Below are 26,641 nucleotides of genomic sequence, written 5' to 3'. Positions count from 1 at the left end.
GGTACAACATTGCTCTTAGCAGCTTTCTCCAAAATCCCTTAATAAAAGGAATCCAGGCACAATCATCACCTAAAAGGAGAACTGTACTCCAAATCCTCCCCTGTCTTATTCCTGAATCTTCTTCCTTCCAGGCCCCCAGTAACCTCACTGAGCCCAGTGTTTGGGTTGCATCAGCTCTGGGGCTTCCCCTCACATACAAAGGACTGCATCTCACCTGCACAAAGCTTTCTTTCCCATGTGGATACAAAGCACTACACTGCTGCCTGCCAGCTGCCCTGCACTCTCAGCTGTGGGGTAGGCACAGGGAGGCAAAGGGGAAAGAAGACCAAGTCTGGAGTTGGAATCCCAGCTGTGCCAAGTTGGACAAGCTATAATCCTCAACCTTTTTGTGTCTCAGTTTGTTCACTATAAACTGATGTCAGGAAAACCCACCTTCCAAGAGTATCCTGGGGGTTAAAAGAACAACCCACACTAGGTGCTCAGAAAAGTGTGCTATTTCTACAGGGATTTCACCAACTTGCATGAAAAATTCCGTTTCAGGAACAAAACACCCAAACAATTTGAAAAAAGAAATGATTTAAAACCAGAAGGTCTTTTGGTCCTTCATCAGAAGTAAATTGGATTCTCTTTGGATTAAGGAAGAACAGACTTGTTCTTCTCTAAGAATTTTACATTTGATTCAGACAGATGCCAAATGCATGGAGAACTCTGATTCTGTCGTAAGAAGCCCAGAATGGAGGTCAGACCCACACTGACTCAGGTTTTCAGGTTATCTAAAGCAGCTCACTTCACTGGTCAAACCAGATTGTAGTGATTCTCAAGCCCAGCTACACAATAGCATCAGCTGGGGAGCTCTTCCAACCCCTGGGTGTGCAATCCCCATCCCAAAGCAATTTCACCAGAATCTCTGCTGGGTAGGGTGGAGTATCAGTACTTTAAAGAGCTACCTGAATTATTCTCATGTGAGAGCCACTGGACCAAAAGATCTCTAGCATCCTTCCCAGGTATCTTGTGCCTATAATAATGGATGACACTTAGTACATGTTTGTTAAATAAACTCTGACTCATCAGAATTTTTGCTATTTCCATATTCATCATGTATGAAATAAAAGATGAAAAGAAGAAGAGCTGAATTCCAAGTAAGACTCCTAGAGCAGTGCTGTCCGACAGACATTTCAGCAATGATGGAAATGTTCTATAATCTCTGCTTTTCAGTACAGCAGCCATAAACCGTACGTGGCTACTGAGTACTTGAAATATGGCTAGTGTGACTGAGGAACTGAATTTTAAATTTTATTTAATGTTAATTAAATTTAAATAGCCACATGACTTCTGGCTACCATAATGGACAGTACAAACACAGACCGTCTACCCTTTATAAACATACCCTTATCTGTGCACCTCCATGCCCCTCTTTCACTAATAGCATACCATCTTCATTTAGGGCAGCCCCCTGCCAGTCTCTTGGGGACAGCTAATGAAGCTGCTGTGCCCTTCTCCAGCCAAGGGGTGAGCCCAGGACCCAATTTAAGTCAACTAGACTCGCCTTTTCAGGAATTTTACTCTAGCTTCAGTGTCACAAGAATAGAAAATGAGTTGGAGCAGATTCATATCAATGCTGATATTGGTATTAAGACACTGTGTATATATTTCCAGAACATTAGTCCAGAGTGTGACGATCACAACAGATATATGATGTGAACTAGGCATCTGTGTATTAGTTTCCAGAACATTAGTCCAAAGTGTAATGATCACAACAGTGATATATGATGTGAGCTATAAGCACCATTACCATCATCCTCCTTGTCATCAGCACAGTCCCCAGTACCTAGAAGCTCTGATGTGCCAGCTCCTGAACTAAGTACTTAAGTTGCTAAGCTTCTCTGAACATCATTTCTTCATCTGTAAAATGGGAATTAGCCCATCCTAACCTCTTCCAGAGTTTTTATGAAGACAGATAACATTCATAAGAGCTTTGAGCCAAATAAGGAGTCTGTTAGAGGTGTTGCTCTCTGGTATTGGCGTGGGGGAATCGTGGGAGGGTTTGATGTAGGACCCAGTACCTGGGCTCAGTTCACAAGCTGTGTGACACCGGGCAAGACCTTTGCCCTTCCTGGGCTTTCAGCTAAGATAAGATTGAGTTAGACACATCCCTTTCCAGTTTTGCCATTTTCTAACCTATTTGCATGCCCCTCCCACCTTGCCTGACACCTATCCCTTCCTCGTTTTATGAACACAGCCCAGAAAACTCATTAGCCTAGATCTTGCTGGCCTTGTGGCCAACTCATTTCCTCTTTCCCCAGCAATCCATCTGACCAAGAAGTTGCCCAGGATAAGCCCACCCATAGCTTCTTGTACTAAGCTTCTGGCAAAGCACATTATTGGAATCATGATTAACCATCTCCTCCACTAGTAGACCATAGCCCTCCTAGGGCAAAGATCATGTCCCTCTTATTCACCATTGTATCCCCATTGCCTAGTACAGAGCCAGGCACATATTAGGTGCTCAATAAGTACTTACTGTTTGAATGAATACCCCAAGTTAATTTTACTATTTATCATTTCAGGAAACCCACAGTATTCGTTTTTTAATGCTGTATAACAAAGTACCTCAAAACTTACTGGCTTAAAACAACAATAATCACTTCTTAACTCCCAATTTCTGTGGGAGTGAAATTCAGACAGGGCACAGCAAGGTTGGCTTGTCTCTGCTTCATATCCTGGACCTCGGCTGAAAGACAAAGGCTGGGGGCCAGAATCATCTCAGTTCACCACCAATCTGGTGATTGAGACCTGCTGTCATCTGAGAGCCTAGCGGGAGAGGTAGCCAGATCATCCCATGTCACGTCTGCCATGTGGCCTGGGCTTCTTCACAACCTGGTGGCTGGGTTCCAAGGGTGGGCATCCTGAGAGAGTAAGAAAGAGACAGGATGAATGTCTCCTTTTTATGACCTAGGATTAAGGGGTACATCCCATCACTTCCACCACATTCTATTCATAAGAAGCTGATCACTAAGTCTAGCCCACATTCAAAGGGAGGAGAATTAGGGCCCATCTTTCGAAAGAAGTAGTAAAGAACTTGTATACATATTTTACAACCACTACAACCACGCAGCTAGCACAAGAGGCAAAAATGCACGGTGAAAGCTCAGTGTCTGAAGAAGTACTTGTTGGTCCCTGATGGTATTCACATACTTGGAATGTCTTGCCTCAGTCATCTTAAAAGGATCCCTTCTTAACTCGCTTTCTTGAAGTCCACTGACCCTTTCCATCACTGATCACCCTTGGTTTCTGACACTGGAGGCAGCAAGAGGTTGCTACTGGAGCTACAAGACCTAGGATTCACACAACAGGGACAACTTTAAGGAACAGATGGGGAACACAGGACCTCGGGATTCTCTATAGCCTTCTCAGTCCCAGCCCAGGGGAGGTAAGAAATACAGCAAAGACCTAAGAAATCGAATCTATTTGCTGGGTCTCAGGAATCCACATTTACTCACCAGGCCTTTTTCACACTAACTCCTGGTAGAGGGGAGGGGACGCGTCTTAAAGCACCCATCACTGTCTGTCTCATTTTAGTAGTTTCTCCCTGTTGCTCCCGGTTCGCACCTTTTCAGGGCTACCATTCGGGGGGGGGGGGGGGGGAGGGCGTGCCTTGGGTCTCCGCAGTCCTGGGCCCGCGCACAACAATGAGCAATAGTGTCACTTTTTCTGGGCCAGCTGACCCTCCCCAGCCATTGCCTCCCACTCCCATGGGTCTCGGTCCAAAGACTCCGGCGCAGCATCCTTCCTGCAGTGTGTGCGGGGGCGGGGGCGCCCAGAGCCGGGTCCAGGGAGGCCCACTACGGGGCGAAGCCAGCGTACCCTGCTCCCACAGGTGCAGGTCATGCGGTGGAATAGGGTGACTTTTAACCCTTTCACCTTCAGAGGTAGTGACCCTGACCCCCTGATAGCCTCCTTTAAGGGACGCGCGCGCCAGAAGTGGGGGTGGGGGACTGGGTGCTCACCCAGTGTGAAGACCTCGGCTGATAGATTGGGAAACCAAGGCCCACAGAGGGAAGTGATCTGTTGGATGTTCCACAGGAAAACAGTAGCTGAATCCAGTCTAGAACCCTCGTCTTCTGGCCATACTCCGGTTTCTACACCTTGAGGGCCCCAGCGAAGTAGTCCCCTTAGGAAATTCCGGACAGCGGGCCTTCCAAGCCCGGAATCTCCGTGGAGTTTGCACTCCGTTTGGCACGTTGTAAACTCCCCCAGCAGCTTCGCACCGGTTTCGCGGCACCCTGAGAGACGGGTGAGAGGGGAGCACACGCCGGTCTGCGTCCGAGAGATAACTTGGGGCAGAGAGATGGATGGCTGAGGGAGGCGGAGGCCCCGGCGGGAACGCGCTGGCCCTTTAAGGGGGGGACGGAGCGCATGCGCGGCGCGGGACCGTGTCGAGTCGGGTGGGCGGCGGGCGGGCCAGGGACCCGGCGGGTGACTGCTGCCCTGAGGCAGCGGGGGCGGCGGGGGCCCGAGCTTCGCGGAGCCACGGAGCCGCGACCTGCTCGTGGACCCCGCGCTCGGCGGTCTGCTCTCTGGAGACTAGAGCACCCCGCGTTAACCGAGGCTTTGTCACTCGCCTCCAGCTTCATCCGCGAGCCGTGACTGCGCGAGCCTAAGAGCTTGCCCTCCCCGCCCCGCGGTCCTGACTCCAACCCTTAGCCGGGGGCAGCGGGAGCCCGAGCGAACAGCAGCGGAGCATCCTTCGCCCGCCGCGGCCGCGCCACCGCCCATGCTGCAGCCAGTCCCAGGCGGCGACCCTGTGGCCGCAGCCCGCAGCTCGGTGACCTCAGCCTGGCCCCTTCGCGCCGGCGGAGCCTTCCCCGCTGAGCCCCGGTCCCGGGAGCGGGACCCGCGCCCCACAATGGCTCGGCTGGCACAGCGCGGTGCCAGGTGCCCGCCATCCGCCCGCTGAGACGCGCCCGGCTGGGGACCGGCGGGGCCTTGGCGCTCCCCACTTCGCTTCCCTGCCGAGCCCTTCCCCCTTCTGGGGGCTCCGTTGCTGCTTCCCGGGGACGGAGTGACAGGGGGGCCGAGACAAAGCCCACTTTGTGCGGGGAGTTGGCTGCGGGCGTGGAATGTGCGCGTTGGCGCACGCCCCCTCTTCCGCACCCCATCAGCTGAGTCTTGGCCCCTGGACTCGTCGCATCGGAGCAATCGCGACCCCGCGCCGCCCTCGGTCCGGCGGCCCCCCCCCACCAACCCCCCACACCCAGAGCGCGCACAGGTGTGAGCGTGCTGTATTTTATAGTTAAATTTGTTTCTCTCCAAAACTGGGACCTAGGGCGCCCAGTCGGTGTGGGCACTTGTGCCTTGACTCTTTCGTGGCCCCAGGTCTGAGCTGGCCGGCCTCAGTTTCCCTCCGACTTTTCTCCTCTGCCAGCCCAGACTGCTGTCCGTTATTGTTCTCTCTGTCAAATGGGGGTGCTTTGTGAAGGCTGCCAAGGGGTGTATTTTATGTATCCTGTTTTTCAAAAAGAACAAGGCTTGTAAGACTCACCCGGGATAACGAACCCCCTCTGCCCCGCACTTCGCACTTCACATCGAGGCATTGATTTTTTTTTTCATTGAGTAGTATTTTATTGTACGGGAGCCACGCCCTGGATTCTTAAAGGCGCCTTGTGCTCTGTTTGACCATGTGTTATCTCTGCAGCTGGTGTGTGGGAGACCTCCTGTGAGCCAACTTTTTTTTTCCTGCCTCCTGATACATCCTCCCACCCCTGCCAAGGATTTGGGGATGCCAGGGGGGAAGAAGGTAGTTGGGGGTGGCAGCAGCGCTGCCGCCCCCACTACCACTGCTGTCCCCTCTGGGGTCAGGCGTTTGGAGACAAATGAAGGGGCCTCAGCCCAGAGAGATGATGAGCCAGAAGAAGAAGGGGAAGAGGACCTGCGAGATGGAGGCGTCCCCTTCTTTGTCAACCGGGGTGGGCTGCCTGTGGACGAGGCCACCTGGGAACGGATGTGGAAGCACGTGGCCAAGATCCACCCCGATGGAGAGAAGGTGGCTCAGCGGATCCGTGGAGCCACGGACCTGCCTAAGGTGAGGGGTGTCTGTGTGTATATGTTGAGGAGGGTGGACATCTAAGATTTTAGTGACCGTGGCGCTTTGAGAGCAAAGCTACACTTTCCTTGGTGGGGTTGGGAACCACTGGCACGGTAAGATGTTAAAATACAGACAGGTTGTACCTGTGCAAAAGAACTTTTTCTTAATTGCCATTGAGGTTGTTCTGTGAAGTCCACATGCCCTGTTTCCAGAAGGCCCTCCTCCATCTCTTTTAAAATGCCCATGTTTTGTGAGCAGAGCAGCAGGTTAGCTAACAAGTACACTAATGTGGCTTGACATCTTGTTTGCTAAGCCAGAGGACTGTGGGCAGAGAGAGAATGAATGACCAAGGAGGGCCCAGTGCTTCAGATGCTGAGAAAGTATTTTCATGTATTATTTCACTGAATTCTTCAACAGCCTTGTGAATTATGTGCAATTGGGGCCCTGTTTTGCAGACAAGAAAGCTGAAAATTCAAGGAGGAACTCAGGGTCCCACAGCCAGTAAGTGGCAGAGCTGGGTCTTCTTCTGCTGGGCTGGACACTAGGTTCAGGGCAGTTACAAGAGGGCCTGTGGAGAAGGGCAAAGTTCAATCATTTTCTGTGCTTGGCTGGAACTCCTCCATGACGGCTGTCCTTCAGTTGTGTCACCGCGGAGGCTGAGCTGTCTTATTCATCTTTGTCTTTCCAAGGCCTCCTGTGTGCCTGGCACAGAACAGACACTTGTACGTATTTGCTGAATGAAAGGGTGCTTGAGACTTTCCATGCCCTGTAGTGCTATGTGGAAGACACGCTAGATTTTTTTTTCTTCAGCATTATGCTGAAGACTCAGGAAGTACTGTCCCAAATGCAGAGGCCTGAAATCTCCAAAAAAGAGACATTTGGACAGAGGTCAGAGCCCAATGCTTAGTGCTGCCTGCTCAGGGGAGAAGGAGGGGCCAGGGAGAGCGGCAGTTAGTGTGGATTAGATGTGGAGTTGGGTGGCCTGTTTTGTTTTGTTTTCATCAAGTTATTGGTATAACCATCGGATACTGTCTTCTGGGGCAAGCTGAATTCAGAGGTTGAAGGTCGAGCAACTGCCTCATGTTTTCAGAGGAAATAAAATGTGGTTTGATTTTGATTGGCTACATAATCGCTGTCTGTACTTAGAACTTACTTAGCTAATTCTGTATGGTTGGGCATTGTTTCCAATACTTTATTCTTAAAGTGAACCCTGTGGTGAACATTCTGAAGTAGAAAATTGGGGGTCCATCTCTTGATTATTTATTAGGGGTGAATTCCTGGAGGAGGAAGTATTACATCAAAGGCTATAGACATTGGCTCCTTTATCTCTGGCCTAGCTCTATGAACGCAAGCAGGCCCCTTCAACCTGTTTGAGCCACAGTCTTCTCATCTGTAAAATGGGGTTGATTATAGTGAAGATTAAATGAGAGCATATAAGAAATGATACAGCCTCAAACCAGTACTAGTTACTGGATGTTCATTACCTCTATGTCCTTCATCAAGAGGGAGCTAGAGCTCACTCAGCATGTGCTCCAGTGAAGCCAGAGCCACACACTTCTCCCACGTGAGCACAATGGTGATGAGCAGATGGCTCTCCAGCCGTCCTTATGTCTAAATCAGGCTGTGGGAGAGTGTGAATGGCTCCCTGCAGAGTGGTCACCACTTCAGGGGACTGAAAAAAAAATCGAAGAGCTCATGAGCAACTGGTCTTGTAATGTCGTCTTGTTACCTTCAACCTTCCTGTATAGGAAAGACACTGATGAAGGAATGAAGCTATTGTCTGTGGGGGTGTTGTGACTGGCAGGAATGCGAAGGGATTTTGTGAGAGGACTGGGAAAATTTAAACTTCCCTTCCTCAAACCCCCAGAAAAGTGCCACAGGTGGACAACCCACATGTGTCTGGGTGGGGTGTGTCCTCCACCCTGGCCCAGAGTAGGAAGGAATCTGGGCAAAGTGGAGGAGCCCAGGAGGCATCAGGGTGGATCCCAGAAGGCCAGCAGAGTGGACCCAGCACTGGACTGGCTTCTCCCTGAGTGGCCATGCCCTTGGAGCTGACACAGGCGTTCTCAGCAGAGGTTACACTATGGTGGGACCAAGAGTTGGGGCATGGCCTAATGTTTTAAAAGACCACATGAGCCAGAATTTAAAATTGGGAGATTTCACATAAAGATCCAGATTGTTGGCATCTTTTCAGAAGATGAGATGATCTGAGAACAGAGAATCCAGGATCCCACATGGCAGCAGGCAGCCGGAGCTGAGGGCTGGTTCCCCTCCCCCAGATGGCCACAGTCCCCACCACCCACTCTTAGCCTGCCTTCCCTGTTTATGTTACCTTTGCAGCTCGAGCAGGTGGTTGAGTCTGGGACCCCCGCAGTGTAGTGTGATAAAACATCAGATCCACCAGGTTCAAATCCTAGTGCTCTCTTCACCCCTTGTGCGAGGAATGTGTGCAGCCTCCTGTGCCTCAGTCTCCTCAGCTATAGAATGTAAGATGGACATGAGAGTGACACGCACTTCCGAGGGCTTATTGGGAGGAATCGATGAAGGAAAGCGTGTGAAACAGGTGAGCGTGTGATACGTACCCAGCCGATGGAGCAGGGAGTTGAGGGTGCAGCAGACCACCCGGTGGATGCTTTGGGGAAACATCCTTTAAAAGGATGGTATCAGTATGTTAAAGGGCAGCGCTTTCTAAAAGGATTCCAGATCCAGGAGCAGTTTGTCCTTGATGTTTCAAGCTCCCAGTCATCCAGACCCAGCTACCCCAGGTCCTCTGACTGTGACTCTGGCCATTGAGCGCCTGCAAGTTGTGAATTTGGACATCTCCTCAAAAAAGGCATTGCCGGGGTCAGCAGGTGCTGACCAGGGTCTTTGGCACACGTCGGAATGACAGTGATAGTGGGCGGGAACCGAGTCTCTGCTGCGGGCCAGTCCCTGTCCTGCAACCCCGACATGCAGTGTCTCATCTGGGCTCTGAGGATGGTTCTGTTATGGCACCCATTTACAGGGGAGGCGTCTGAGGCCTAGAGACGTTAAGGATCTTGCTGCCAGACAGTAAATGGCAGGACTGGGATGTAGATAGTGATGGGCTGGTTCTAGAACCAGCTCCACGAGCCTCTAGGCTATCTTGCTTCTTATCTGCACATTCAGCTGTGGGCTGTTCCACCTCCCCTAAGCCGCCTTTTTTTTTGTTCTAGACTGAAATGGACTCCACCAGGGAGAATGTCTTGATAGAACTCAGGGCTTTTGGAGGTTCCTGGAGCAAGGGTAACCCTTGGCCTTGGTAGCAGAGGCGAGGTCATCCCTGAATTGATCTGGGCCAATATCACTCACCTCCACTCAACCCCGCCCCTCAACAGTGAGGGAGCATTTCTTGGCTCCTGGTTTGGGATGCGGGTCCGGGGGCAAATCCAGGCTGCCAGTCTTCCAGTGGGCCTGGTCATTTGGAGGTACAGAATCTTGCTTATTTGTTTTTAGTGAATGAGTGTACACTTGTGCGAATGTTCAGGAGAAAGGTGTCATTGCTGTCGGTGATGGTTAACATGAGTTGGCATGAGTCTCTGAGCCAGTGGACAGCGCCTTCCAGCTAAGCCTCAGCCATGGTGGTCTTTAAGTACCTGCTTGTGAATCCCAGATCTTTTTTTTTTTTAACTCTTTGGGGAGCCGTTTAGTTCTCACAGAGCTCCAGTTGGGTCCTCTGTCTGGATGGTGGGTGATGCCCTCATGGGTATCACTGGGCCCTGACCCAGGGCTGGCTCCTGTGAGCTTAGGGGAAGGACTCTTGGGCTGCAGCACCCCCTTGTTTGGAGTATCTCAGGGGAGGGTATACTTACAGTCTCTACCAAGCTCCTAGAAGTCACTGGATGCCCACGAGAAGTGGGGATGACCCACCTGCTTCCCAGAAACCTTCCACCTAAAGAGGTCAGATGCCACACTGTTCATGGTGAACTGTGAAGTAATTCCTCTGATTCCTCTCTGACCCCATATCCTTGACCCGGGAGGCCAGGCCAGGCCCTCAGAGAGTTCTGGAGCCCATCTGGCACAGGATGGTCAGGCAGGAAGAGGGAAAGCCCCCATCGGGACTTTTATCCGCCCCGCTGATTAAGCGGTGCTACAGTGTGGGCAGCAGGGGCTGGAGTGAAAGGGGAAGTGGCTTCTTCCAGACTGAGGTGTCAGCAGCTTGGGACTGCCCAGACAGGAAGGAGGGGACCGTCAAGGGGGGAGAGGAAGTTCATGCAGAGCTGTCCCCTGGACCAGGCCTTCGCTCTGTTCCTGGGCCCTTTGCAGTGATTAGGTGTCCACCTGCCATCAGTGGCATCGCACCGTGCAGTGATCGCTGGTGTGTCACTTCCCTTCATGTCAAAGCCCCAGCCACTGCGGCCACATCTTTTAAAAGGCTGTGTCTTCACCGCACCACAGGGAGAGCCACCCCTACCCAGCCCTACCCATGGGTCCTGCTTTGCCCCTTCCCTTCCCTACCTGTGCAGATTGAGACTCTCAGCAGCCCTTGCCTGCTAGGTGGGCTCCACGTGGGCTAGGCGGCTGGACAGAGCCCTGAGGGTAAGAGAATGGGACCTCTCCGTGTGAGGAGTGGGAGGCCAGCTCACAGCTGAAAGGACTGGTAGCCAAATGGGATCCCAGAGGGGTAGGCCTTGGAAATCTTGTTCTTCTCAACGAAGTCTGTTCTGTAGCCCCAGAGGACCAGCCGATGCTTCCTTTGCTTCCTTGGGCCTCACTGCCTTGTTGTAGCAAAATTGCCAGCCTTTGGGCTCCCCTGGCTGCAGACAGTGGCCTAGGGGCACACACCTGGTGGTGGCCACTTTCCTAACAACTGCTTGGTTGCTGAGGGACAGCCCCAGGGGTCTGTCACTCCTAACCTGACTCACAGCATCTGGGCAGCCCAGGCCTGGCGGCTCCCAGCCGTTAGGAGGTACCTGCCCGACACCCTACCTCTCCCCTTTCTGGGCAGGAATCTGGAAGGTCTCTTCTGGTGAGGGGGACTAAGCAGTTCCCTGGGTACCTGTGCTGATTAATTACAGGTGGGGAGCTGGCAGGACCGGGAGGTGTGGAAGGGAAACTGGGACTCCTGTGCCTCCATGAAACCCCTCCAGAGTGGCTAGCTCACAGCAGGTAGATCCACAACAAGATCAGTCCCCAGCCATGTCCTTCCTGAACTTCTGAACAGTTCAGATTGGAGCTGGCAGGCCTGGTCTGTGTGCTGCAATACAGGGATGGAGTTGGGGGGTGACACCTTCTGCTGAGGGTGTATTCACCCTTCATGGGAGTGCTTCCCAGCCCAGCCCAGGGCAGGGACACCGGGTAAACCAGTTTTGATCCAGCACTTGAACAATAGTGAACCCCAAACCCAAGTGAACTTAACCCCAATATTGACATTCTTATTAAGTCTTGAAGTTAGTGAATATTTAAAATTCAAAAAGTCAGTCAGTCAACCTCTGTTTTTCTAAAATTATTAAAGAAGCATAAAATTGGAACATCAACATAAGCTCCAAATTAGAAATGCTATCAAGTGCCTGGAGGGAGAGGAATAGCCATGGTCGGGGCCTGACGGGAGCCTCTGAGCAGAGAAGCTCAGCATAGGAAGGAAGGGGGAGGCCCACCAGGGCATATGGCTTCTCTGGGGGCTAATCTGGGTGTCTAGTGTGCTGGAAGCTCCAGGTGAGCCTCCCTCTTGTGACCAGAGCTCTTTCTCCATCCCCAGATTCCCATACCGAGTGTGCCTACGTTCCAGCCCTCTACGCCGGTCCCTGAGCGCCTGGAAGCTGTGCAGCGCTACATCAGGGAGCTGCAGTATCCTCCCTGGTCAGGGTCATGGCCACCGTCTGGCCGCTGTGCTGGTCCCAAGGCCTAGTGGGGCTTGTTTACAGACGGGGTTAGAGAGGTCTCAGCAGAGCAGCCCAATTCCACAACTCCGGGGGTGCCATTCACGTGACATCTCTGCGCCCCGGAGTCATGTGAGCACAGCCCGTGTCCACCCAGGGATCAGAGGGATTTTGTCTGATGAACGCCAGACCCACACAGGCCTCTCTGCCACCACTTCGTCCCACTCCGTGTCATGGGGTAGATGTCTCCTGAGCGACCTGCTGGTGGAAGCCTAGTCTAGGTCCACCAGCCCAGACCTCCTCTGCTGACCATCCAGCCCCCACAGAGGGAGTGAGGGGAAGCTCCATTGGGGCTGTTTAAAAGCTGGTTTTAAAGGGGTGTGTGTTAGGGATGGAGTAGGGGGAGATGGAGGAGAAAAAGTATGTTACATTCCAGGAGGTAACTTCCACAGCTTGGAAAATTCTCCCAGTTCACCTTTTTCTTCCCTGGCAAGAGGCCAGTTGCCCAGGATGGAAAGAGCTGGACTCCCTTGAGCCCAGGGTTCCCTGGTGTCCCTGCTCTGGGTCCCTCCACCTTCTGTGAGTCCTGGGCTCCCCACCCCTCCAAGCCCTTCTACCTGCAGATGTGGCCAGAGATGGAAGGACCAGGCATGGGTCCTGAGCAGGAGAAAAGCCAGGCTGGCTGGTTACTGAAAATCAGGTCCAGCCCTTCCTTTGCTGGGGAACCTGGCAGGTGGGGGGAGTTGTGGCCCTGAGAGGGAGATGGTTGGCTCAGGAGTGGCACCCAGCAATGTAGCTGTGCTGGAATCCCACCCCAGCCTTCTCTCAGTTTGTGCTGCTTCTCACCAGTTGGAATCCAAAGTGCGGCAGAGAGCTGTCCACGGCTCAGCCCGTTTCCCGGCCCTGGCTGGCCTGGCTGCTTGCTCGACAGCTCCCTTCCTAGGAGGGGAGGCCAGGGGAGAGCAAGGGTGGGAGAGATGACAGGTGCCATGCAGAGGAAGGAGAGGCAGCGTGCTGTGCCCTCCTCTCCCCTCAGATGGTCAGGTCCTGAGCATCCTCCATGGTGCCTTGCAGAAGCCTATTATGGGGTCTTTACCCAGCCTGCACCCCTGGGAGTGCTGGGCCCCCAGGGTCTGGATAGGGAAAGAGGGACACACCTTTCCCACATCAAGCCAGGAAGCCCTTAACCGGCACCCACAGGTACAATCACACAGGGACACAGTTCTTTGAAATTAAGAAGAGCAGACCTCTGACAGGGTAAGTGTGGGGAACGCCCAGTCCCTCTGGACCGAGGTAACAGTGCCTGGCAGGGTTGGAGCCCCTCAGGAACCTTTGGGTGGAAGGAAGCAGGAAGGGACCCCTCTCAGGGGGGCCCACTGGCTGGGCAAGTACCACCATGGGGCCCCCCTCAGGATGCCATAAAGAGGGAACTCTGGCCAAGATAAGCAGCCAGGACCCCCTTGAGGAAGAGGAAACCTGACATCCATGCTGAGCTGGGTGGGTGATGGCAGCCCAGTAGCTGCCTTGGTGAGGACAGAGGTCAGACCCAGGTAGATGTCTGTGTGTGAGCCTCACCTTTTTCTTTTTAATGAGAGGTGGGCCTTGAAGGAGAGCCCTCCCCCTTCTCTCCGACCCCTGGAGCTGCCTGTGCAGTCCCTGTGGCAGGGACGTTTGTGTCAGCCCATTTCTCTTACTGGACTCTCTTCTTCTCATTTAGTACAAGGCCAGTATCTGAGCAACAGGGACCCCACTGGGGAGAACACTGTATCTCTCACTTCCCATTCTACCCACCAAGTGTAGACCCCTGGCTAGATTTGCCCCAGAAAAGCCCCAAGGGAGGAGCAGAGTGGAGAGTGAATTCTACAGCTGGGCCTGGGGGCTCAGCCCAAAGCTGTCCAGAGGCTTAAAACCCTGTGCTTTTAAAGTTAATGTGAATTTTACATCTTGCTCCACATATAATCTGTTCATGTTCACTTTCTTGTGAAAATGCTTTTAAATGGTTTATTAGCTAAGTTACTTAATTACCCCCCTCTCCAGGCCCCCGGGTGGATGCAGCCTCCCCAGCCCCAAAACTTTGTTCTTGTTGTCCGGTGGCTGCTGTGTGTGGGGGCTCAGCTCCAGCCTCATGGAGGAGTTCAGCACCCTTCCAGGCAAAGCCAGCAGCCAGGCTGCATTCCCAGGCCCAAGGGGACAGCATTCAGTGAGGAGAGAGGAACCACGCTTCAGGGACAGGCTGTCTTAAAGTGGCCTGAATTCCAAGTTCAAGAGCAGGCCGGGGGAGTCACCAGGCAGCTAACTGCCTGAGATCCCATGTCCAGGCCCTGGGCAACTGGCCAGCTGCGGGGGAGCAGTTGCAGTCAATTACAAGCTCTTGGGAGAAGTCATGGTTGGGTCAGGGGTGTCCACTGTGCTCCAGAAGGGACAAGATCAATGCCAAGGTCCCCAGCATCCTTGACATGCTTTCCCACCAGCCCCCGCAACACCATCTTCACAGAAGGCCCCCAGCCCAGTGACTGTCAAAGACCTTTCTACCACTGCATGCCCCCAATTCATCCTCCCCTCCAGAGGTCTTTGAAGCAGGAGCCTGAGAGGAAGGGGAGGTGGAAGGAGGGGAAGGATGGGATAAGGGGCCTCCTTCCTTATCTTTAGCTGCTGTCTCTTTTCTCACCACCCCCTGCTTAGGCTCAAGAAGGATGTGCAGGGAGGAGAGGGAGGTGCTGGGCCAGCTGAGGCAGCTTGGAAGGGAGGGGAGTCTTTGTCCATCCAGCATTTCTAGTCCACCACCTGATACTCCTCCACCAGAAAGGGCTGGAGGCTCCTCATGACTCTTCTCCCTTCCCCCCAGGCTGATGGACCTGGCCAAGGAAATGACCAAAGAGGCTCTGCCAATCAAATGCCTGGAAGCCGTCATCCTGGGAATGTATCCTTCCTCTCTGAGGGGCCTGGGAGGGGAGGCTGCACGTGCTCAGCTTCCTCCTCTGGAAGGGGAGGGCTGAGTGAGCTCCTGGGCGTTTCCAGCTCTCTCCCAGCAGTCATGAACTTGGCTCCAAAGTGCAGGACACTGAGTGGGGCTCAGTTCCCCACACCTCAGTTACTAACTTCTGAGGCTTACTAGGCAGCTCTTCTGAGTCATGTGGACACAGTGACCCTGTTCTCTAAACCCCCAATCAGGGCATATTGTCTCATAAAAGCTGTTGTGCTATTTCCAAGAACCAGAGAGTCTGGGAGAAGCAGGTGGGTGCCCAAGTGTTGGCATTTCCAGGACATGCTGATTAGTGGAGAAGATGGATGGGATCTTTGAAACAGAAGTGCCTTTTAAAAAGAAACCAACAGAGTTTCTCAGTCACCTCTACCAAAAGGGCCAAACTGGGACCTACAGCTGGGTCATCAGAGGAGTTAGGTGGGACAGACAAGTCCCCTGGAAGAGGGGCCCCCAATGGTCCCAGTCAGAGCGAGGTAGGGAGACAGGTATTGATGGCTTGTTCTGTGTCGTAAGTGGTCCCTGCCTTAGTCCTACCCTTTATTGTTTTGTTTTGTTATGGAAAGTTTTAACGTTGTACAAGCATAGACTAACCCCTTTGTCCATTACTCAGTTTTACCAATTCAAAGCCAATCTCATTCATCTCTGCCCACCCCTCCCATCACCACCCTTCCTATACCTACCAAGGCTTTTAAATATTCTATCTGCTACCTCTGGTGCAGGCACCGGGCTCCGTGCAGAGCAGGGCAAGGCGGCAGGTGCCTAATGGAACAAGGAGGAGACCTCTCTCCAGGACAGGTCGGGGAGATGACAGTCAAGGTGAGGAGCACAGCTTCTCTGAGGAGGACTGTGATCCAAGGGGAGCACTCCCCACCACCCATAAACATACCTGCCTTAAATTATACAAAGAGACTGCAGGCCTCCCCCACTCCAGTCTCCCTCCCTAAGGAGTCCTGAGAACTAACCCCACTGTGGCAGTCCTTTGCTGACCAAAGAGCCCCATGAGCATTGCCCTGTTCAAAGGGTTCTTTGCTGGGACACAATGCCAGCCATAGAATTCCAGGCTGCTCCCAGTGCCTCGTTCACGACCCCACATTCGCTTCTCCTTCAGGACCATAAACCAAAGTGGAGGTTCCCACCCCACTCTGGGAGGGAGACTCTGCTCCCCTCCCCACAGAGCACACAGAGAAGCTACTCCAGATCACGTGGTCCCAGAGGCTTTTCACAGGTTATCTGGTGGCTTGTGGGTAGGAAGAAAACAGAGCAGCCCCCATCTGGGCAGGGGACCTGTCCCCAGTGTCCCCACAGAACCGCCACAGCTCCCTCCTGCACACGTGGCGGGAGCTGAGTTTTTCCCCACGTCTCCTCCTCACTGCACCCTGCTCCTGTGCCCTTGGTCACTCACTTGGCAAGAGTTGGGCTCAGTAAGCATCACAGTGACTGAGAGCACAGACTTCGGGGTCAGGCCATCCTGGACCTTACTCCTAGCTCTGCCACATACTCACTGTGTGAGCCCAAGCAAGCTCCTTAACATCTCTGAGCCTCAGGGTCCTCCTCTGCAGAAGGGCCGGATGGTAATCCCATCCCACAAGTTTGTTAGGACGGTTGACTGAGTGGGTACATGGAGGCCACTGGGTGCAGTGTCTACATGGTCTCCAAGCTTTCATCCCGTTCATCTCATTCTACTTGAGTGACTGTTACATACCCGCCTCTGGGCTGGGCCCCAGAGATACAGCAAAGAATGTGACAGACAGCGTCCCTGTTGTCAGAAGATTACATTGTAGCCGAGGAGACAAAAATTAAGCAAGTAAACCAAGAAGTAAAATAATCACAGATTGTGCTGAGTGTGCCGTGGGGGAAACAAGTAGAGCAGACTTGCTTTAGAAAGGGAGGCCGGCAGTGCCGCTAAGCCTGAGGTGTGAGGAGGAGCCGCCAAGGCGGGCGGGGAACAGCCAAAAGGAGGAGCTGGTGTAAAAGGTTCTCCGTGGAAATCCAGCTGGATGGAGAGACTGAGCAAGTGGGGTGAGCAGGACGAGAGGTTGGAGCGGGCTGTAGGAGTGCCTTTGGTTTTGTTTGAAGAGCAGCGGGCAGCGGGTATGCACGTGGCAGGTGGGGTGGTGAGAGAACAGGCTTGTGGGTGCGTCTGTGAGGAAATGTGTGCGTGAGAGAGAAAGACGACGTCTGAGAGGGAAGTAGGGGCGAGGAGAGGCTTGTGTGACTGACAGGACGGGGAAGGGAGAGAGGGAGGGAGACAGGCTGACCGGCAGAGAGAGGCCCTCTCTCATCCCCCCTTCAGCTACAAGGCGTCTGGGAGGCCCTGCGTTTGGAGTACAGGGCTCACTCTTAGTGTTGCTATTTGGTGAGCCCTGCTTGACATCATAGCAGCAGCCATAGAGATTGAGTTTATGGAGCACCTACTGTGTGCCAGGCCCAGCCCAGACGACAGGGTGTGGGGATGAGCAAGGCTTGTCGTCTGCACTCAGGAGCGGGGGTCTGGGGCTCCTCCCGCAGCCTCTCCCGGGTGGGGACCTCTGCATCCCGCCGCTGTGCGCGGGGCCCCTGTGCCTCTCCCTGGCTGTTTCCTTAGCCTGGGCCACGTGGTCAGTTACCTCACCAACAGCATGCCCACCCTGGAACGCTTCCCCATCAGCTTCAAGACCTACTTCTCAGGGAACTACTTCCGCCACATCGTGCTGGGGGTGAACTTAGGGGGCCGCTACGGGGCTCTGGGCATGAGCCGGCGCGAGGACCTGATGTACAAGCCGCCGGCCTTCCGCACACTCAGCGAGCTCGTGCTGGACTACGAGGCCGCCTACGGCCGCTGCTGGCACGTGCTGAAGAAGGTGAAGCTGGGCCAGTGCGTGTCCCACGACCCGCACAGCGTGGAGCAGATCGAGTGGAAGCACTCCGTTCTGGACGTGGAGAAGCTGGGCCGGGAGGACTTCCGCAAGGAGCTGGAGCGCCACGCCCGCGACATGCGGCTTAAGGTCCGTGCCTGGCAGCCCTGTGCACGCGCACGTCATCCAGGACCCTGGGCCCAGGCCAGGGTAAAGGTGGAAGGGCTGCCGCTTCCTAGGGGGTCGCTCCTACAGCGAAGGCCCCTCCCTACCTTCCCCTATCTCGCGCCCCGCCCCCAAGCCGAGGTGGTTCGAGGAGCAAGGGAGGTGAGGGTGTGAAGTTTCTACAGTGTCCCAGCTTTGCCCAAAGGTCCTTACTGTGGACACAGACCCCTGAAGTGGGCAGGCCAGAGAAGGCTCCCGCAGGGGCAGCAAGGGAGCAGGATTTGGGTGGAGAGCGGGTCTTGGACACCTAGAGAAGGGCAGGGGTGTCACATTCCAGGTGGAGGGGGCCTTGAGTGAAGGCTGGAGGGAATGGTAGTAGGGGGGGTGGGGAGCAGCTTCATTCACCCCTTTGTATACTGACTCTTGACCCCTAGCCCCAGTAACGGACTAGGAGGACGTCAGAAAAAGGAAGAAGGTCAGACTGTGAGGAGACAAGGAGGTGGTGGTTCCTTCCCCCACTTTCCCACTCCCATGGAGCAGGCATCTTGGAGAAGGGGAGGGACTGTTAATACCCAGAGTACTTGGGCTGAGCTGCTGAGGAGTTTGCCCCCAGTGGGCAAACTCTTATCCTCTCCCTGGGTCTCCCTGGACTGGGGATGCCTCCCCGGGGGCCTGCTGGCCCCTCCTGGGTGTTCAGCCCACCCCATTGCTCAGTCACTGCTGCCCTGTGCTCTGCTCCTCCAGGCAGTCTGGGGCCACAGCCATGACTGGTGCTTTCACATCCACTGCTTCTCCCCAGTGATCCCGGGAGGCCAGCAGGAAGGTGGTGGGTGCTCCCATTTCAGGGTGGGAAACTGAGGTGCGGCCCAGAAACTTGCTTGCAGGTGGTGAGAGGCAGATGGGACTGGGGCTCAGTCTCCGGTGGAGAATCCAGGCATGTCATGGGTGCTTTCAGGTGTCCCAGGGGGGATGTGGCAGAGCTAGGGCTGTGCCACCCAGACAGCCCCGAGGCCAAGATCTTGTGCCTTCCCTAGGGAGGAAGTAGGCTGCAGCTGACCCTACCACTTAGCAGGTCCTCCCCTGTCCCTCCTCTATGGATCACTGGCTGTCCAGTAACCTGACTCTCTGCTGGAGCATTACTGTGTCTTCAGGGGAGCAGGTCGGATCTAGAGTTGGAGCCAATATCACCTAGTTTTTAATGCTGTGGTTCCCAATCTACTTGGTGCTAAAGACTTTCCATGTTATTTGTCCCCCTCGTGCCATGATGTACCCCAGGTTTTCAAAATTCAGATCAGACTATGCCACATAAATTAACTTTCTTTTTTTTCTGAATCAGAGATGTAGCTACTAGTCTGAGCTTCTGATTGGCTCAAGATAACCGGTGTCACCCTTGGGGCTAGTAGGCTCCAAGCCCAAAGCTCAGGCATGGGCTGCTTCCCAGCTGGCATATCTACCTGGCATGGGTATATGGCCCTTTTCCCGAGGGCTCTCATGAACCCTTAGTAACTTCCTCCCACATTCATGCTATTTCAGGGGCCAACAGGGATTGGGCAGCCCTGCTGTGGGACCCCTACTCTGACAGCTCTAGTGCCTGGGAAGCAGGTTTGGGAAGACCCAGGCAGAGCCTGGCATGAGGTTTCCTGGGCCCTGCTAGGGCCGCCTCGGGGCTTGTGGCTCCCACAGGGCCAGACTGGCTCTGGGACAATCCTGGAATGAGTCTGTTTCTTCCTCCCCACAAGATTGGCAAAGGGACCGGCCCTCCCTCTCCCACCAAGGACCGGAAGAAGGATGTGTCCTCCCCACAGCGGGGCCAGTCCAGCCCCCACCGCAGGAACAGCCGCAGCGAAAGGCGGTGAGGGATGGTCTTGTGGAGGGTGGTGCAGAAAAAGGCTTTATCCTTCCCTATCATCTTCTTGGTCCCCTGTTTCTTCTCCTGCTCTTCTCATTCCCACCCTTCTCTTTTTGGCTCCTGCTGGCGGGAAGTGACTTGGGTCGGTGGGTTTGATACCCCTGGCACCAACACAGTCCCATAACCTCTGAGAAAATGTTACTGCCTCGCCTATTGGTTACCCTGTGTGGGGCCCTGGTGCCGAGACCCACAGGGAAGGTCTGAGGCCAGCAGCAGGATGGGCTCTGTAGGAGGGAGGGTGGAAGGGGTGGGGCCCTGCCAGATGGTGAGTTCTCCCAGGAGTATCATTGGAAAAGATTTAACGTCAGATGGCGGCTTTGAACATAACTTTTGCCCATGCGAGCCTGGTTTTTGTCTGTATCTAGACGGCAGAAACATCCCATTAAAATACCAGGCTGCTCCGCTGATTTGACTCCTACTTGTCAGTCTGCCTCTTGCTTTAAATGCCATTGTCATTCTGGAGGCACCTCTTTGGTGTGATAAAGGGGCACCAAGCCAGCCTCCAATATCCAGAACCCTTCACTTTGACCTAGGAGGCTTTTGTAGAGGACAGATTCCCCTCACAGAGATTTACACGTTAAGCTATTACTTCATTACTTAACTGGAGCCCGAATTGCTGACCTCAGTGAAGAGCAGTAGCCTGGAAGAGAGTGCAGGGACCACACTCAGGACGGTACAGACAAGTCAGGGCTTCCAAAAACACATTCCACAGGGACTCTACTGCTGCATTTGGGACAGCAGGGGCAGCCTCCACTTGCTCCCTCCTCCCCCACCTCCCTGCCAGGCTACTCACGCCTTCTCCCTCCTCTGCTCTCCCCTCCCTGCAGGCCTTCCAGTGAGAAGAAGCCTTCGGAGCCCAAAGCCATGCCAGACCTCAATGGGTACCAGATCCGGGTGTGAGGCAGGGGGCAGTGCCCCAGTCTCGCCCACTTCTAGGGGCCAAGATCCACCCGCCAGAGCCAGCCCGGCACCTGGGGAAGGCGGGGCTGACGACAGGGCAGGGCGAGGGGCAGCACCAAGAGCCTATCCCAGCTCAGCCACCCCAATTGCTGCCCCTCCCACTGGGCCATGCCCCCTAACTTTGGACCCAGAGGCAGTTAAGAGTTTAATTCTGAGTTTTTAACTCAACAACTAAAATCTAAGGTATTTGGGAAAAAGTTAAAACTAATGGATCTGCCAATGGCTGGAAGGCTAATTCTTAGATCAGAGTGCCACAGGGCTGGGTGAGGAGGGGTTGCTGGCTCTGCTGGTAGCCCTGCCCCTGAGGGCTCTCTGAGATTTGGGTCCATCCTATCTATGGGGACCCTCCCAGCCCCATTGGGCCTGTGGCAGGACAGGGAGAGGGCTGTCGGTGTTTCTCCAGTCCTGCCTGCCCTGTCAGAATCTTGACCCAGGGAAAGGGAAGCAGGGTAGGAGCCGTCCTGGGAAAGGTCTGTGTCATCCGTATCAGAAGTGTCGCACAGGCCGCATCTATCCCAGGAGCCAGAGCCTGTGGCCCAGGAGGGCCCTCATGCCCTTGTGGCCCCACAGACAGCGCTTTGTGGGCCGACACTACCTAGTGGCAGGGCCCGTGCTGGGCCCGGCTGTAGGAGAGCCCAGGAGAGACTCCCTGGGGGAAGTTCCTGGGCCCCTTCCTGGTCTCCTTACTCAGCCCAGCTCTGTCTGATGCTCAGGCTAGGACCTGCCTGCAGAGGGGCTGGGCTTTGCCAAGGACCCAGACGTGCACTGGGCTCAGCAGGACTGGGGATTAAGCAGGAGCCACAGCTGGGAAAGGAGTGAGACATTCAGGCCTGGGTCTGTCCCTCCCCCCAGCAGTCCCTGGGGTGGCCGCTGCTGCTTACCCCTCCCTGTTATTCAGCCCTTGCTGGGGAAATGAGGACCAGACGAGGATGCCTTGCCCCGGGCCCACCCGCCTCGTTTAGCAGCCTGCTTAGGTGCAGTGGGCCTAGTGATGAACAGCCGTTGTACATGGCAGCTCACAAGGGAAGAAGCCTGAACAGCTGGAGTCTACACAGCCTGCCTGGCTGGCATAGGATACCTGGCGGGCAAGTGAGAGGTGGAGAGAGATTGGCAGCACTGGGGGAAGGTGCTGGAAGCTCAAGCAACAAGGAGGTGGAGGCAAGGGGGCAGTATGGCCACTGAGGAGAGACAGAGCCGGAGAACTAGGGTGTGTACGTGAGAAAAGGACGTGGGGGAGAGTTTAGAATCAGACTGCCTTGGGGAGTAGTGAGTTCCCCATTGCTGGAGGTATTCAAGCAGAGGCTAGATGGCTGCTTGTCAGGAAGCTAGAGAGAGGATTCAGGTTATAGTAGGATAGCTGGATGAGATGACTGTTGTGGTTTCTTAATACTGAGAGGTTATGATTATGATTCATCCAAGGGCAGCTGTCAGTAAGGCTGCAGAGGGGCTGAGGGCCTGGGAAGGGGAGGATCAGAGCCAGAGTTGTAAACTCAGATGCCTCCAGGGCCAGGCAGGTGATTTAAATGAGGGCTGCAGGGCTGGGTGGGGACTGTGGCAAATTAAAGAAGACATACATACCCCATTAAAGTAGCCACTGCGGCTCAGCTCTTCTCAGAGTGCAGGCCCTGTGTTGCCAGAATGTCTCTCTTTTTTTTTTTTTCAGAGGCCAGAACTCTGAATTTCTATGTGATACTTGCTAATTTTTAAATGTTGGCAATCAGTTCAGAAAATTTTAAAACCCAACATGAAAAAGAATGGTAGTTTGTAACTTCTAAAGTAGGAGAGCTTGTGCTAGGGAGAAGTCCACTTTGAGATACTTTGAGGTGGGAGGTATGAAAGTTCTAGGCTTCACAGAATAGGCTGGGCCAGGGCAGGGGCCTCGCTGTGGAGGCTGCTCCCAGAGCGGGCGGTGGCCCCACGTCCATCCTCACTCTCCCTGCAGGCCAGAGATGCACCAGGAACTCCTGTGGTTGCTGTGTCACCAGAAGGGGTGGAGTGGAGTAGAAATAATGCAGTTCTCAGCCTGCCAGAGAGATGAGATGGATGGTGCCTGAGAAGCAAAGAAAGAGGGAGGGAGGGAGACAGGATGCGTTTACTGATGTGAATGCCTGTCAGTGACAGCACCAGGGCTGGCAGCTCTTCAAACCAGCAGTTCTTGGCCCAGAGCCAGGACCAGCAGAGAAGCCAGCTGGTCAGTCCCTTGGATTTCTCATGGGTCACTGGGCCCTGGGGAGGTGCCTAACCTGCCCCCTAGGCTACACCCTGGCCAGACCAATCCCAGGGCCATTGTGAGTCCTAACTCACCATCCCATCCCATCCCAGTTTTCAGGGAGAGGGGTGATAAGTCCTCATGTTCCCACATTCACCTGAGGCAGAGATGGATCCATTTGGGAGGCGTGAGGCTGAAAATGAGGCCTTTTGTGCGTCTGGATGTGGGTGCCTCGTGCAGACCGCTCATCAGCAGGTGCCCCAGATGCCCCTGTGGACCACAGGGCTTGAGGGTAAGATGTGAGCGGGAGCTGGGGTCAGGGAGGTGTGCGGAAGCTGCTCCTGGGACAGGAGCCTAGCAGGACGCTCTGACCCACCAGCTCCTTCCTGAGCCCTCTGGGGAGGAGGACCCCAACCCTGACTGCTGTTAGTGAGAGAGGGAGCTGACCACCCCACCTGATAACCCCCTAGCACTCCCCTCTTCCTAGCCGAGACCTCGGGCCTGTGGAGACCCACAGGATACAGGTGCTTTTTAATTTATTTTTAACTTTCTTATATGTAGCAACCCCTCCTCCCCTCCTGGGCATGTTTACACAGGCTCTGCTCCCTGGGGCTGGCCTGGCTGCGGAGCTTCTGGGGAGGCAGAGGCAGGGACTTTGGGGCCTTAGTCACCATCCTCAGTATCACCTCATCTCACTTCCTGTGAGGAACCGAGCCCAGCTCCTCCTGACTCGGGACTGCCTTCCAACACTCAGCATGGGCCCCTCTATCCCCAGGGGTAGGGGCTGCTGGCTGAGGACAGGTCAAGGGGAGGTCAGAGAAAGCTGCTTGATGAAGGTGGGTCAGCATGGGGGTGATTGCTCCCCAAAGCCTGGCTGCCTGTGCTCTGTGCTGGATGCTGGGTCAGAACACTGGGAAACTGGGTTGAGAGCCTTCCCACTCACCTACCTGCCAGTCCTCTCCGTCCCATGGCCTCAACACAGTCCTATTCCCCTCTCCCATCCTGGCAGCCACCCCATCCTTCCTGGGCATGGCCAAGTCAGGAGAGCAGCGGCTCTCAGCCCCCCAGGTGCAGTGATGAAGCCTTGGGCCAGGGTTCTGAGAAGCAGAAAGCCTGGAGGTTGGCCATGTCTGGTTTCTGGCCCTCTTGGTCATCTCATGCCCTACACCCCTTCCAGCATGGACTTGACTTCCTGGCTCTGGGACAGGGTCTAATTCTGGCCAATGGTGTGCCCAGAGGCCCATGTGGGCCTGGGTCTCCTGCATGGGTTGTTTCTGGCTTAGCTGCAGCAGCATCGCAGGCCCACCCCGCGGCCTTGGAGTACAGGGGGTGCAGGCTGGACCTGGCATGTTGACCATGTTCTTTGTGCCAGAGCCCGGCTGTGCTGAAATCCCCACTTCCCTTACTCCACTGAGACACTGGTGTGGAGGGCGTGGAGGTCCTTGGAGGAGTGTTGGGAGGGGAGGGCTGCAGCAGTGCTAGCTGCGAGTCCATCAGTATTGACTGCCCCCCCCCCGCCCCATCTCGGTGCTCCGGAGTCCCAAGTTAACCCTTTTCTTTAAGTCTGACAAGAGAAGAAATCGGGTGTGCTTGGCCTGGGGGCCTGGTGATGGTGGACGGCCCCCTCCCTCAAGCGTTTGTGTTGGGCTGCCTGTTGACTGGACTTTATTCTTCCTCTTCTCATATCAATATTGCCCCTCCCCTTTCACTTTGACACTTCGTCTCATTCCTGTTCTCACTTTTTCCTTGACATGAATAAAGTCTCCCCAGCTCCAGTTGTGTGGGCTGGGCAGAAACCACAGTATTAAGCCTTGTCTCCTTCCCTCTGGGTGCTGGGGCTGGAGCCACCCCACTCACCAGGGTCAGCTGGGCAGCTGGGGGAGGGACCTGACCAAAGGTGAGCAGAGCCCCAAACCAGCCAACAGGACACTTTGCAGCCCCTGCAGTCATAAAACTTCTGGGGTCCCAGACTGTCACCCTCAGCTTGTTGAAGCCACTCCACTCTTGTTAATCCTAACCTGGAGATCTTTCCCACTGGCTGTAAATGACCCCTTCTCCCTCACACAGCCAGCTCTGCCCCCAGGGGCCCAGGATGCATTCCGGAGCCCTACTCCTATCCTAGCCCCAGGCAGTCCACGGGGAGCAGAGGGGGAGGGCTGGGTATTCTCCTGGGAGATGAGGCTATTTCAGGAAACCATAGCAACAGGGAACTGAAGGCCCCTCTCCTCACAGTTGCCAGTGCCGAATCTATGGTGGTTAAAGCCACAGCTTTGGAAAGCACCCCTGGTCCCACCTGTTACATCCCTTCTACCTCTGCATTGTTTCTCCAGCTCTGGACCTCTCCCCATGCTTTAAGGCAAGTGCAAACAGTTGAAACCAGACCTGCAGAGAAATATCTTTTAGACTCCACAGCACTTTTCACCTTTAACCCGTCCTTCCCACTTCCCTGCTCTCCTTTCATTCAGCCTGAGAGTAAAACCTAAGTTTGTAAGAGGAGGGAGTGTATTTCCTACTTTTTATCCCAGCCAATCCCCATAAAGTCCTAACTAGAAGTACAGTTTAGCACAGCAAGAGTCCCTCACTTTCAGGGTGTGGTGGTGAGGCGTGGCCACTGGGAAGAGAGGTGGTCATTGGAATCCATGAATGTCTTGGACTATATACCATTAAATAGAGGCAGTTATGTTATTTACAGATTCATTTAAATCCAGCTTAAACAATACCAAAAAACAGCTTTCAATAAAGGTAACCCAGAGTTTTTGAATAACTTGGACTATACACCTTTACACAAAGGCAGTGTTAAATTTACACATTCAGGGTAGGGGGGGTATAGCTCAAGTGGTAGAGGCATGCTTAGCATGCACAAGGTCCTGGGTTCAATCCCCAGTACCTCCTCCAAAAAATAAACAACTAAATCTAATTACCTCCCCTCCAAAAAAAAAAAAAAATTTACACTTTAAGTCCCACTAAAGTACCAGGTAAAGGGCCTTGTGGCTGGGCTTCAGTGAGATGGGCTTATACATGGTGGGCCCCTGGACTGCTCTTGTACAAACGAGGGCTGGTTAAATGCTACGGCGAGTCTGTCACGAGTCAACTAGGCTCACCGCAGACACCACTTGGCCACTTTCTTAGAATTGATGCAGAGGTTAAGTGCCATTTTGGACTCCTGCAAGGGCCAGAGCCCAGCTTACCAGGGGGATTACCTACCCCATTTCCTTCTGCTCCCTTCTTCCACGCTCACAGCATGTGCCTGCCTAATTTAGGCACATGACTGATATGGGCTGGACCTGTGGATGCTGTGGCACCTCTCACAGGGCACGAAGAGGTTGAAGCTCTGCACCGCATCTGCCAGGATCTGACATCTTGACCACTACTGTGAAGGGCAGTGACAGGAAGTGATGGTCATACCAAAGACCAAGCCAACTGGCCAGGATGCGAGCTGCCTGGTAAGCCTTACAGTGTCTGCAAAGGGGGTGAGGGGCCCGCTGAGGCCTGGCAGGTGGTGGTGATGGGCCCCCTCAGGTGTGCTGAGGGACAGTCCACATGGGAATGTGCACTCCCTCCAGCACCCAGCCAGAAAGGACTCAAGTCGTGGGAAAGACAAAACCCCCAAGAATGTTAAGTGTGGAGACTCCACCCTTCTCCACAGTTGCATAAGGGCT

General features: G+C 54.3%; 1 protein-coding gene and 1 long non-coding RNA gene across 7 annotated transcripts in view; one reads left to right on the top strand and one right to left on the bottom strand.

Moving 5' to 3' along the window:
* Positions 1 to 5,584, bottom strand: part of LOC105063392 (uncharacterized) — a 203,475-nt gene extending 197,891 nt beyond the window's left edge. For 5 of the 6 annotated variants that reach the window (XR_012507438.1, XR_012507440.1, XR_012507441.1 and 2 more), the window contains exons 1-2: positions 4,008 to 4,143; positions 2,623 to 2,906 (exon numbers count right to left, since the gene is read on the bottom strand). This is a non-coding gene — a long non-coding RNA (uncharacterized LOC105063392). Of the gene's footprint in view, positions 1 to 2,622; positions 2,907 to 4,007; positions 4,144 to 5,542 lie in introns of those variants that run through there. The other variant, XR_012507442.1, reaches the window with a different exon arrangement.
* VASH1 (vasohibin 1) lies at positions 4,156 to 24,786 on the top strand. Its single transcript, XM_010947918.3, has 8 exons — positions 4,156 to 4,294; positions 4,629 to 6,082; positions 11,802 to 11,890; positions 13,123 to 13,179; positions 14,768 to 14,842; positions 17,508 to 17,889; positions 19,644 to 19,756; positions 20,641 to 24,786. The coding sequence occupies exons 2-8, from the start codon at positions 5,780 to 5,782 to the stop codon at positions 20,711 to 20,713; spliced, it is 1,092 nt and encodes a 363-aa protein (XP_010946220.2). The 5' UTR covers positions 4,156 to 4,294; positions 4,629 to 5,779; the 3' UTR covers positions 20,714 to 24,786.
* The last annotated feature ends 1,855 nt before the right edge of the window (positions 24,787 to 26,641 follow it).

Source organism: Camelus bactrianus, chromosome 6, assembly GCF_048773025.1.
Source record: "Camelus bactrianus isolate YW-2024 breed Bactrian camel chromosome 6, ASM4877302v1, whole genome shotgun sequence".
In the NCBI taxonomy this organism is placed as follows: domain Eukaryota; kingdom Metazoa; phylum Chordata; class Mammalia; order Artiodactyla; family Camelidae; genus Camelus; species Camelus bactrianus.
Note: the sequence above shows the minus strand (reverse complement) of the source record. Positions and strands in the feature narration are given on the sequence as shown.

Coding starts and splice junctions, on each gene's coding strand:
- VASH1 (XM_010947918.3), top strand. CDS start 5,780: ATGCCAGGGGGGAAGAAGGTAGTTGGGGGTGGCAGCAGCGCTGCCGCC. Junction 11,891..13,122: donor CGCTACATCAGGGAGCTGCA/GTATCCTCCCTG, acceptor CGGCACCCACAG/GTACAATCACACAGGGACAC. Junction 19,757..20,640: donor AACAGCCGCAGCGAAAGGCG/GTGAGGGATGGT, acceptor CCCTCCCTGCAG/GCCTTCCAGTGAGAAGAAGC.